This window comes from Diadema antillarum, unplaced genomic scaffold (assembly GCF_040938485.1).
Source record: "Diadema antillarum isolate AM-2024a unplaced genomic scaffold, OU_Dant_1.0 seq00000927_RagTag, whole genome shotgun sequence".
NCBI classification, from domain to species: Eukaryota; Metazoa; Echinodermata; class Echinoidea; order Diadematoida; family Diadematidae; genus Diadema; species Diadema antillarum.
In genome coordinates, this window is record NW_027271778.1 from 426,078 (window position 1) to 439,520 (window position 13,443).

Here is a 13,443-nt window from a genome sequence, read left to right on the forward strand (position 1 = left end):
CATTATGCTCGTAGAATGCCCGCAGATGACACGCGCTTACGTACTTCAAGCTGGTCAAATGCCTCGGGCCTCCTACTGGCGTTCTGCGTGGACCTCTGCGGGCAATCTCTGCGAAAAAGTTTTGGTCAGTATACTTGACTGGCATGCGGGTAAATCGAACTACCGTGCGCACCACCGGGCAAAAAAGAAAAAGAAAAAAGAAAAGGATACCTATGCTCTAACGACAATCGGAATTTCGCCAAGCCATGACATTGTTTTATTCACAAGTGCTGATATTCAATTTTGTTTGGTCTATCCTAGAAGATTATGTATCTAGGTAACCTGTAAGCATGAAGATGAAGACACTTTTTTTTTTTTGGATGTCTCGCTTCAAGCGTGTTTAACTTACAAGACGGTGTAATTTTTGCTATGCAACTTTTAAATCATGCTGGAAGTAGTTCATGTTCTTATTTCTGCTCTCTGACAATCATTCCAAATTAGTAATCAAAATTTTCCGTTTTCATTATCTTTATTGTCAAAATCAGTGCATGTCCATTAATTTTGACAAGGTTAACTAACGCTAGCGCACAAAGTAAACTTGAATGAAATCCAATGTGACAGTTTTTTTTTTTCCACGGAGTAATATTCGGGTCAATGATGACAATTATCGATAGTTTCAGATTCCATGAAATTCGTTGTAATCGCGTCAGATCGTCAGCTTGAAGGTCAATGACAGGAGAGTGGTTGCTACGTCGCGCCCAGGTCCTCTAGCAAGATTCCTTAACCTACGTCATTGTACGTCAATACGAGAGAAATAAACGACATAATAAACGTGTTGAATGAAGTACAAATCGTCTTCATCTCCGACATGACATCAACGAATAGAGCAAAATTTAACACACCTTGGAAAGTGTTCATCGAAATCTCATATCAGTTCAATATATTCCAATTTCTTCTTCCACAGAACATATAACGAAACATAACAAAATTTCAAGTGATGCGCTATTATAGGAGAAAGAATACTAGTACTAATGTTATAATTGACGTAAACAGACATTGGATGAACCAAAACTTTACAGACGTACACTGTAGAGTGAATGCCGTAACCCCGAGCTGCACACCTATACATTATTTTTCTTTAAAACCTTAAATGGAAATCTCTTCGCAGACTCTCCCTCCCGTCTCTCTCTGTCTATGCGTGTGTGTGTGTGTGTGTGTGTGTGTGTGTGTGTGTGTGTGTGTGAATGTGTGCGTGTGTGTGTGTGTGTGTGTGTGTGTGTGTGTGTGTGTGTGTGTGTGTGTGTGTGTATGTGTGTATGTGTGCATAATGTGTGCTTCATTGCCAGAAGAAATCTGCGCCATTGATTTCATCGCAGAATTTGGTTGTTGATATTGGGCTATAGTTACAGGGATGACTTTATTAGTCACCGGCTTCCAAGTCGCTTTTTTTTTTTCACGGCAGGTTGACAACAAGATCACAGTTACTTTTTGCTATATCTTACCTCTTGACGTGATTTTTACTTCTCTGACAGGCTGTACCTCGGTGAGAAAATATTTTGTCATGCGTTCCTGATCAACGATCCAGGTGATCTAACTTTGTGTAAACATGTAGTGAAAGCACACAGACCTCTCCTTTTCTTTTCCCTTTTTTCTATTCTATCTTTACGCAAGTCATTCCTTCCTTCTATATTTTTCCTCACATTTAGTATGTATGAGGGCTGCAAACAAATCAAAATGCGCTTAAAGCTGTAGCCCTTCTGTGTTATTTATTGTATAGCTGATACGTTTCTTTACACACTGTAAAGGCAATGAAGACAAAACTACTTTGCTTACAATCTATGTTTACGTATTATGTATGGCACCAACAATATGTGTATATGTGTACGTGTAAATGCAGAAACAAATAATTCAAATCAAATCAATCAAATCAAATCAAATTTTACTTCAAGTCAAAAATGGATGAGACTTCCCTACAACCACGACATTAGTAGCTACAACTGCAACATATACCAAATGTCACATTTGTCAATAGACTTAGGCCTATTATTATACATAGATAAATACTCGTATATCCATCATCCGCATAAACTTTTCCCTCCCTCTCCCTCTCCCTCCCTCTCAATCTCTCTCTGTCTGTATTTTAATACTGTATGATTATACATAAAGAGAGAGAGAGAGAGAGAGAGAGAGAGAGCGAGGGAGAGAGAGAGAGAGGGAGAGTAGATCACAACAGTAGTGAAAGACATTGTTTTAACGAATTTTTGCCCATAGGGCTTTGTCAAGTCCAATAAAGAATTAAAAAAAATATATTTTCATTTATGCCATCTTCAAAGTAAAATCTGCCACTGACTTGATAAAGACAAAGCCCTATGGGCGAAAATTCGTTAAAACAGCGTCTTTCACGGAGTTTTCTCATTTACTGCTGTTGTAATCTACCAATATTTTGTTGGACTTTGAGCAGAAACCTATATAATATATACGTCTGAAAATGAGGTATCTTAAGAGGAATTCGTTCTTTAGGGGAAATTTTTGATCCCCCTTAAGGTTTTGACAATGTTTTCAAAGTCTTATCAATGATCTGGGGCCTCAGGACTACTCCACAGTAGGGCATAGATGACATAGTGTGTATAGATGGAGGACTGCACCAACAATACAATTTAGGGGAGATTGGCAGGAATGCAAAAAAAAAAAATGGGGGTTTATGTTAAATATGCATAGAAAACGGGGCATTGGGGGAATTTAGGTATATCTGTTTTTTTTTCTAAAAAAAAGTTGTATTTTCTCATTAACATACAGAATTTAGTGGTATAAGATGCATTCTGTCCTCTTGTCAGTTCATTTCTGCGTTGAGCCAATATTAATGCATAATTTTTCAAAAAGGCCAGTATTTTCTCTGAATATTTTCATGCTTTTTTATCAAAATTCCCCGAACTACCATTTCCCAATATAGCTGGAAATAGTGTTTTATGTATGTATGTATGTATATAATATATGTATATATATATATATATATATATATATATATATATATATATATACTATATCATATCATCATCATCATCATCATCATCATCATCATCAAAAACAAAACTGAAACCAAGTTCATGCTGTATTCATCAACAGTTCATTTCGGTGTGATGCCGAAATAAACTGTTGGTGAATACACAATGAACTTGGTTTCAGTTTTGTTTTTGATGATATTATCACGCCAACACGTGGACAACTTACTCAATATATGTATATATATATATATATATATATATATATATATACCTCAGATACACACGCACACGCACACACACACACACACACACACACACACACACACACATAACCACACACAAGCAAAAAAGTTGAATAATGTGCTTGCTGGAATCTCACTGCACTTGGGATTTTCGACCTGGCCATTTTTTCCCTCTCATATACATTTCATCAGCATCAGTATTAGGACGATGCGATACAAAGTGTGTAATGATCGTAGGGGAAAACAATTCCTCAATATCATTATTCTTTCAACCTTTTTCAAGAAATAAGTGCATGTCGACAAACCAGATCGATATAATCTTGCAGACGTCTTTATTGGAGAGCAAACGTCATACCCATCGTCATATTGCTGAGCTTTAATCAATTACAAGGATGTCACCATTCATCAACGTCTCAGACAACAATCGTGATTTCGTTAAACCATTGTGTTGTTAATCACACCTGAAATAACTATGAGTGCTATCCAATCGCCTTTCCTCCATCATGGAGGATCATGTAGTTAATTGTATCTGTTTGATCATTAGTTTGAGACAGGGATTTTTTTTTTTCATATCTCGTTTCAAGAGGTGTAACTTTGCTGAGATAAGACTGTCAACTTGTTGACCATGTCTGAAATATTTCATATTGTTAATTCTCCTGACTGAGAATCATTCAAAATGATCTGAGTATTTTTCTTGGTGACCCAGTGTATGTTATTACATTTTCGAATATAACCTATTTCTGGTTTACATTGATACAGCGAATGCATGGCCATGAATTTTAACAGAGTTAATGCAACTGCAAAGTACACCTGAAAAAAAAGTCCAATGCGATTTCTCTTTTCACGAAGTAACATTCGAGTCAATGATGATGATTATCGATAATTCAGATGTCATAAAATTCGATGTAATCTCATAAGATCGTCTGCTTGAAGACCAATGGGAGACGAGTCGTGGCTACGTCACGCTTTAGTCTGAGAGGAAGTTCTCCTTTAACCTGCGTAATTTTGAGAGAAATAAACGATAGCGTTGATTTAGGTAAAAATCCACTCCACGTCCAACATAATATCAGCTAAGAGAGACAAATCAAACGAACATAAAACGAGAAGCACATGGAAATCGCATAGGGTAAAATAAGAAAATCATGAAAATTCGATGTTTCACATATTTTCGCCACACAGAAATGTCGATTGCAACCACAATGCAAATTAGTTGAGGTGGCGATGTTAATGCCGTACAATTCTCTATAGACTTGCATACTACAAGTGAAAACCAAACTGGGTAGCTTCAATTCATCATATGGCTCACGGCAAGTTAGATTGCAGGTTGTAATGATCTAATAACTATGAATTTTAAAGGGAAAGAGCTGTAGCGGGTAAACCGTCAACTATGATTATGAATTTTAATGATACATTTTGCAAGCAAGTCAATATGAGAATTGTCAGGGTATGACATAATCACCTCATGTTCTTGGTATATTATGTGTGTTATGTGCTTGCTGCCAATAGCACTGTTTTATGGAACTGTGAAATTTCAAATGTCACTTACACTATCTTTGTCAGATTTTAATGCAATCTTTCCTGTTCTGTGTGAACTGGCATCCTGTGTATGTCTAGTTTTCTATTCAAATGTTTTGATTTGATTTGATTTGATTTGATTTATTTCTGCTTAATTCCGTTACATCAGATAGGATCATGTACATGTCATTTATGACAAACAGTATATCGACACATAGTTTTTAGTACAATTATACAAGACAAATACAAACATACAAGCTTATGGAACTTAAACAGAAGGGTCTCCAAAATAAGCCGAGGCTTGACGGTATGGAGACTATATGCTTACCTACTCTGAATATGTAAGCAACCATTGGCTATTTTGGGTGACTTATGTAGAAAGTTCGAAAAGCACCCTTCCCAGTCGATGTACATAAATGTACACGTATGAAAGGTGTCATTACATACCTACACATACAGCAGCTTGTTGGGAGATCCTGATCCAACGTCTGAGATCTTATTGTTGCTTGTGCTAGCAAGCATAGATGATGTACTCTTCGAATACAGAGTGATGGCTCCTGAAATATCAAGCAAATGAATTAGAGGCTATCTCCCTTTGCACTTAAAACCATTTCCATGGGTATAATGTTAAAATCACTCAATAGCAATCATATGCTTTTTAAGAAGTCTATAGCAGCAATCAGTGTGTGTGAGAGAGTTTGAAACACAGTCTGTTTTCTTATCACTTTGCCAAACTGAAGGCATCGTCAGCTCATATTCGGCAGATCGTGGAATGCAATATGTGAATCTTAAGGAACAAACATGGCCAGTAAAACTATACTAGAAGTGGAAGTAGGCTGCCAGGGGTAGAAAAGGCAACAGAAAATATTAGCAGCAGGTATGTTAGTAAAAGAAAAGAACAAGCTGTGATGGGGTAGAAACTATAGAATGAGAATGTAGTAACACTATTACTGTAGCAATGGTAGTCGTACGCAGGAAGTAAATACTGTGACGTCATCGGCATGTATTTAGCCGTGTGTATGCAACTCATAATGATGGGACGTTGATTGTGACGAATATAAATGAGCCTTTAGATTATGAATTAGTCAATTCACACTTGTTGACAAGGGGTATGGAACTCGACCCCAACTCTACATTAGCCAACACATAGCACCCATTACACTAAAACACACTCACTGTATACCATTCGCCGAGAACATAGGATAACGATATTCATGGAAAACATTGATAATGACGGCTACGACAACCTATACTTCGAGAAAGCAATCTTCGGTATGTAAAATAACCACATACTAACTGCTTTCATTCTTGGCATTGTGAATATCATTGTTCCTCGGATTATCAACTCCACGCTATGACCCTCGGATCAAGGTCGGCCAATAACATCAACAATGCCCTGAAAAAAAAACCCCACTCAGTATCTTTACTAACGCGACGTGAATGTACATCCTAGGTTGCATGGAATTGATTCATTGAGATCTAAGAGTCTGTCGTCGACTTGAAATGTGTAGTTTGTGTGTGTGGCCGTACCTGCAACATGTGGGCAAGCCATAGACGTTCCGCTGATGGTCTTGGTGGCAGAGTTGCTGGTGTACCACGTGGAAGTGATACTGGTACCAGGAGCGAAGATGTCGAGACAGGAACCGTAGTTAGAGAAGGAAGATCGTTTGTCGCTACTGTCGGTGGCACCCACAGTGATAGCCTGCGATTTGACACAAAGAGGAAAAAGAACAAGTCAACCTTAGCCACACTGCTCAAATATTTATTGATAATGATGCCCAAACCCTCAATCTATAAATCAATGGGTTCTGCACCTCTACACCAATAAATGACAAGACTACAAATGGAAGTCTGTTGCAATGGGTAAAGGTTTTCCTAAACCGTGGCTTTGGCAGCTTACAAAAGCGTGCATTGGTAATCAATGTAAGTGTCATTTTGCTTAAGAGATAATCTGCTTCAATGTTGTTTCTATTTCCGATTCATTTAATTATGTTCAAGTACGTGGTTTCATTGTTTCGGACGTCTCATTATATCATCTTCTTCTATATACATATTGATTTTAAAGAGTGAAAGAAAAGGAATATTTTAACAGTAATTTACATCTTATGTTAATGTTATACAGTTTCAACTTATCTTCTTGCAGGTCCAAACACTATCGATGCTTAAATTTCGCATTACTACAGCTACCTGTCTGTGTAAGTTTGACTGCTGCAGTTTTGAAAACTATCACTGCCAACAGTAAGTGCAAAAAACTGGCTTGCTTTGCAACTACATACTTCTTGACAGTTGTCAGAGTCAGTAGCCATTGCCTTCGTATCATCCAGATATTTCGTCCTAAGATATGAGAGGCATGCCCATACATCGACACTTTTGGAAACTTATTATACCACAATTACTGGAAGAATGATGCTACGGAAGAGCAACAAGTTGTTTGCAGGTGAATGGATATCAAGCCAGTTTGGGAGATAATACCTCGTTGTAGTACAAGGTCACGCTACTTACAGTTGAAACTCTGTTGGTATGTGTGTCATTAACATTTAGTCATAATTTCTATATGGACTATTATTTGATGGAAAATTGCGCTTCTTACGGTTGAGGCACGAGCAGGTGATGAATAGCAGGCGTTTGCGTCATCGTTGCCCGCAGCCACAGCCGTGGGGACTCCAGAGCTGATCAGGTTTTTGACAGCAGTGTCGAGAGCTGTGGATATACCGCCTCCAAGTGACATGGACGCAACGTCCTTGCTTCCAGCATTTGCCCGAACGTAGTCCACCCCTGGAAAAACAGAAAGCATCGATTTTTTTTTCATAAAAAAACTCTTTTGTGTCAAAGTTGTGGTGATGGCAGCTCCACAGATGGCTTGATTACATGCCGTAATATACTGACGGTGTCATTCAATACGATAACTCTTTCCTATTTTCCTTTATATTGAACATTCACCTATGCAATCTTTCTTGACACTTTCTTTAAGTACAAAGTTGCGAAGGCTAAAGATATTGGCATAGATATTGATGGAGGACTATAGACAGACTATCATGATGCCAATGTGCTACCATGAACTGACTTTAGTTTCTTGACACTGGGGACAGTCGAGACATATTATGATGATAGAAGAAAGTAAGTGAGGTTGAAGAGGAAGCAACCATTTGATTTACCGCTGATGACGCCACTGTTGCTTCCAGATCCCAAACAGTTAAGAACCTTCACTCCCTTTATGGAGACCTTTGTAGCGACGCCATAGGTGTTGGATCCAACCGTTCCTGCACAGTGAGTGCCGTGTCCATTGCAGTCATCCTGGAGTCAGGAAACGTTGGCAAATCGAATCATATTCGAATTGGTTGGTAAACTGCAAATTATCCGTATTGTAATCACCCCCCCCCCCTCCTTGTCCATATTATGGTCATTATCATAATGAAGGCATGTTTCGTCAATGACCGTCTTACTTACATTGCTACCGCCGGCATAGTTCACGACCTGCTTGGCACGACCTCCGAAATTATTGTGGGTATCTCGGACCCCAGTATCAATCACCCAGACAGTGTAGCCACTTCCGGTTCCTGTAGAAGACAAAACATTTAGACAATCCATGATATTACAAAGGACAATGAATATCCATACAACTTGTTCTCCGTTACCTCAAAATTCTGAACATTCAAGTTTCCGATTTTATACCTCTAATTTTGTTGAATTTTGATTGTCTACTGATATCACGTAGATTGCCTCACTTTTACTGAAGCGGAAACAAAGCCTACCGCTAGATAAACACAGTTTTGAGAAGTTTTGGATCTATGCTGATTTTTATTAGCTAACGCTTTTGTTAGCTCTCAACTGCTCCTGAACACTGTATCTCATCGCTTTCCTTCTCTTTTCCTTGCTTCTCTTTTCTACTCTTCCTATTCGGGTCCCTTATTCTCGGTTGTGTGTTGTTTGTTTGTTGTTTGTTCTTTTTGGTCCAATGACATTTAAAATACTTTAAAGATTTACGTTAAATTTTGTTCTACGTGTGTGTGCATTGTTCGTTTAGTTTAAAAAAAAAAAATTACGAGGCATATATTATGTTCAGAGGCCGTTGTCGAAGTCAAGCGATTTGCTTATTGATAACAGTCTCCCCCACCTGTATACTTAAAGATCTGTAATGAAATTCATTTATTATTTCACGTGATTATATACTTGTAATGTAAAATGTTGTTTATATTTTCATGACTTGTAAATAATATATTTGATATTGCTATACTTATTTTATGTCATGTACAAGTGGAGATATAAAACTCACTGAAACTTACTGAAATTTTAATCTAACCTTACAGCATACGTAAACCCATTTGGATTGTCATAAATCCATGCTTACAGCTTATATCCGCATTGAATGCATGGGAATTGATAAGACTAACTCACAACGTACATGTCATGTGCGCTACTTGCAGTGTATAAACTGAATGTTGAAACTGGTGTGTGTAGAAGCTTCCTTTTACGCCTGATATGACGACAAATCCCCAAACAAGAATTTGAAATTTACAAACTAAGGTGTTTCGTATTGGTGCCACATGTCATGATGATCATATTTTATATGTGCTAGCCTGGAAGAAATGCTAAGTCAAGTTGAGTACCTCGTGGGCCGTAGTAGTTGTTTAAAGGAAGGTCCCTCTGATCTGGAACTTACTGAAATTTTAATCTAACCTTACAATATATACGCAAACCCAATTAGATTGTCACAAATCCATGCCTACAGCTTATATCCGCATTGAATGCATGAGAACTGCTAAAACTAACTCAACGTACATGACATGTGCGCTACTTGCAGTGTACTGAAAGTTGAAACTTGTGTGTAGAAGTTTCCTTTTACGCCCATAATGACGACAAATCCCCAAACAATTATTTGAAATTTACAAACACGTCGGAGATGTTTTGGATTGGTGCCACATGTCATGATAATCATTATTTCATATCTGCTAGCCTGGAAGAAATGCTAGGTCAAGTTGAGTTGAGTACCTCGTGGGCCGTAGTAGTTGTCTAGAGGAAGGCTCCTCTGATCGATACGGTCAAGACCCCACGTGACCTGAGTACGGTACACGCCATCCTCTTCCACGTACTCAACGGCAGGCAGACTCCGAACCTACAGAAAGAGTTTTACAGGATTTTACATAAGTGCTAACACGTGTCCAATACATACCAAAAAGTGTGGAACGAAAGGATGCCGCTCATGATGAGCCTGAGCTGACAGCTGAAAGGCATTGTCTAACACCAACTAACAGAACACAGCCACAATCGCTATCTGCAAATAGTCTTTTGTAGTGGCAGAGAAAGTGCTTTTTTTTCTCCCCACCCCCTTTATTGAGTCATTATCATCAAATTCTTGAGTTATACTTTTCATACAACAACAACAGCAACAACCACACGAATTATCATCACTTTCCACTGCTTGCAACATTATGTTGCCAGTGAACAAGCGAATGAATTAAATTTGAGAGAAAATACACCTCAATTCAAGTTAAAAAAAAGAAGAAGAGCGAAATATTTAACGATGAGCAGCGGGAGCTGGAGATGAAGATCTATAATTATAGCACTAATACATTTACGCTTTTTAGAGAAGGTATTGGGAACAACGTAATAAGCCGTGTGCAGTAAACATGCTCAGATAGTGACACACAGGAACATTTACAAACGGTACATATAAATTTCAGCATGCGGACTCCTTTAGCTATAGAAATAGTCTTAATATAATGAGGATTTCAAAACAATATGGAAATGGTCAAAATTAGTCATTCATTTCTAAGGGTTAGAAATGGAAGTCCCTTTGATGGTGATAGAATGCACTTACAACTTCCAGGACACGCTCCTCCAACTCTGCAGCGAATCCATGCAGGACGTTGCGCCAAATGTTTCCGACACGCCCACCAGAGATGCGAACAGTTGAGGAGATTTCATCGAGGCTGTACTCATCCTGGGAGCATTTCCAGACAATGACAGGGAAGATCGCATTACCATGCATGAATATCTTTCTGGATAAAACACGTATCATTCAAACAAATTGGAATGAGTGGTTTAACGAGAAGAGTCTTTTTTTTTTCAGCAAACTAATAGTTCACAGATACAGAAATAATTTACATTGTACACTGTATACAAGACCTGTTAAAACTTCAGAAGGGGGAAATGTGTTTCCTCCTACATAAGGAGAGTAAAGAATATTACATACCGACCATCGCTTCACAAAACTAGTACAATAATGTATTGTTACACGTTCATTTCTTGGCTTGACACTTGTCACTTTCTGCGCTAAACAGATGAAGTTGTGAGCTCGTTAAAGACAGCTACAATCTCGTCAGTCACTCACATTGGAGGTTTGATGATGTTACTACTCTTGTACGGTCTCAACCCTACTCTACAACTTTAGTATCACCGACGGCCGATATATACACCAAAGAGAACTTATGTTACCTTTTCTGAGGAAATGGCAATCTGAAACACCTGTCCATGAACGCTGAAGGATGAAATTAAGGATTATAATCTTTAGCTCAAGATTCAAACTTACCCTGATCTTGATGATGTATTTGCCTGGGATAGGCTCTGAGTTGCGGTACAACGGGGCGAGCTCGGCCGAGGCAGCTGCCACGAGGAGGATTGCAAAGAAGGTCAACATGATGTCTGCATACGAGTCCAAAGAGAGAAAGAGAGGGGTGGGGTGGGAGAGGGAGATATGGAGAGAGGGAAAGAAAGAGATTGAGAGGAAGATAGGTTGAGAGAAAGATAAAGATATAATAGGGAGGGAGAGACATTTTCATTGTTATTACTTCCCATATCATTAGAATGTCGTAGATTGAAACACTTCTTAGCATACATAATTCCTTCTTCAGTGTCTACACCGATATCTGCTTAAGTGATGATTGTTTGCATCTAGACAATGACAACGAGAGTACAAATTCAAGAATGTAGCTTTCATCGAAAACCTATAGAATCTGTGTCCACGAAAGCAGGGCACTGGCTGATTATGACATAGAGTCCCTTCATCTGGGATCTGTGTGGTGTAGTGTAAGAGGCTCTGGGTACACGACCCTCGTCATGAATTCGACACCCACGAGTCATACAGCCCATGAGATCGACACTAGGCAAATAAGGCCCATGCGTCCGACACTATAGCCATGAAGGTCCACGAGTCCTACACTAGGAAAAAAACAGGCTTATGAGTCCGACACTAGGCAACAAGGCCCATGAACCGACAGTCATGGGCTTATTATATACGCAGTATCGGTCTCGTGTGCCTTATTTTCCTAATGTCGAGCTCATGGGCTGTATGACTCTGTGGGTTGTATGACTCATGGAACTTTTGTCAATGTCAAGCTCGTGGGCCATATGACTCGTGGGTGCCGGGCTCGTGTGATGACCCCGAGGCTCTAGACTCGTATGAAGGAGTTTGAGTGATAGCAGGCATGTTCATTCCCAGACTCGTCTCTAAACACAGATATAAAAAGGCTCCTGCAGAGAGATAGCCTTTTGCGAAGCAGCTCGCTATAATTTCAGCACACTCACACAGAGAGCAATGGACTCTCACACACAGCGCGCGACCGTCGAGCTGCGAGAGTAGCGAGTCCACGGCTCGCCGTATGCGAATCCATTGCGAGCCGCCTTTGCAAAAGGCTAGCAGAGAGAGGGACTGAGTTCAACATTTATGACTTTAAATTATGACTTGTTTTATTGCTCGTTTGAAATTTCCATCAATGTATTATACTACGGACATGTGTGCGCGATTTGGTACTCTTTAGGAATAATTATTCAGCAATATTCAGTGGCAACTTGTTTTCATCGCCAGTCATTGACGGACCAGCGGTAATTCAGAATTACAGTGCATGAGTCAAAATTGATATAATCATTGGAATGGAACAAAAGTAGCTGCATATCATCTAAACATCTCCAACCTAGACATTTACACCAAGAAGCGAAGGAGAATTATAACGGATATTTTCGGAACAACTGCAAAGAATATAAGTGTTACAAGATAAGGCATTACGATTTATCGCGGTGGACATTAAATAAAGGGGAAATTTAACCCTCATCGTAGATTCAGGGCAGACATAAAACAAAATAACTCAGACAAACCAGGGCAGGTCAGTAAATTTTGAGCTAATTTGTACAGATCGTTCAAGAGTTATAGGTCTTTAAGGTTTTGGTTACATACATAACGTGCTATATTTTACGCATTCGCAGGTGTTAAACATACGTTTAGAGTAATATACCTACAAGATAACTCTGCTCAATGAAGCAGAATATACTACTTTTAGATGTAGTCTGGGTCTGATATCATTATCGACCACTAACACAATATGTTTAAATATTGTACATTAATATGTAAAATGTGGTCGAGCGAAATATTGAATGACTTGCCAAGGATGTTTTAAACTAAAAAAGGCCAAATGCAGCATAATCGAGAGGGTATAACTTATCTACTTGCAGCTTATTATTTTTTTTTTTTGCAAGTAAAATTTCAGTTTCCATAAAAGTAAAATTCGGCATTTCCTTTTTACAATCACCTCAAGAACTTAAAGGATGCTGGGTAGTCTATTATTCATCGTTCATCTATGAAAATAATTGAATTGTCTCTGTTGTAAAGAGGGAACGCCTTGTCTATTTCCTATGATAGCAGATTATGAGGAAAGGGAAATAGAAAATCTCACCTGGCAATTCGACGACTATAGGTGAGCTGGTGACGAACT

General features: G+C 38.7%; 1 protein-coding gene across 1 annotated transcript; it reads right to left on the reverse strand.

Annotated features, from left to right (window-relative positions):
- Positions 1-5,185: 5,185 nt before the first annotated feature.
- LOC139741411 (aqualysin-1-like) lies at positions 5,186-11,375 on the reverse strand. The gene is made up of 8 exons (XM_071651997.1): positions 11,268-11,375; positions 10,557-10,679; positions 9,728-9,851; positions 8,186-8,295; positions 7,894-8,032; positions 7,329-7,513; positions 6,269-6,440; positions 5,186-5,295 (listed from the first exon to the last, which is right to left on the reverse strand). The coding sequence occupies exons 1-8, from the start codon at positions 11,373-11,375 to the stop codon at positions 5,186-5,188; spliced, it is 1,071 nt and encodes a 356-aa protein (XP_071508098.1).
- Between the last annotated feature and the right edge of the window lie 2,068 nt (positions 11,376-13,443).

Bases quoted from the DNA above. Each gene is read 5' to 3' on its own strand.
- LOC139741411 (XM_071651997.1), bottom strand. From the start codon at position 11,375: ATGTTGACCTTCTTTGCAATCCTCCTCGTGGCAGCTGCCTCGGCCGAG. The intron at 8,033-8,185 runs GTAAGTAAGACG...TCCTGACTCCAG, and splicing joins ACTATGCCGGCGGTAGCAAT to GATGACTGCAATGGACACGG. The intron at 5,296-6,268 runs GTACGGCCACAC...TTGATATTTCAG, and splicing joins GGCTTGCCCACATGTTGCAG to GAGCCATCACTCTGTATTCG.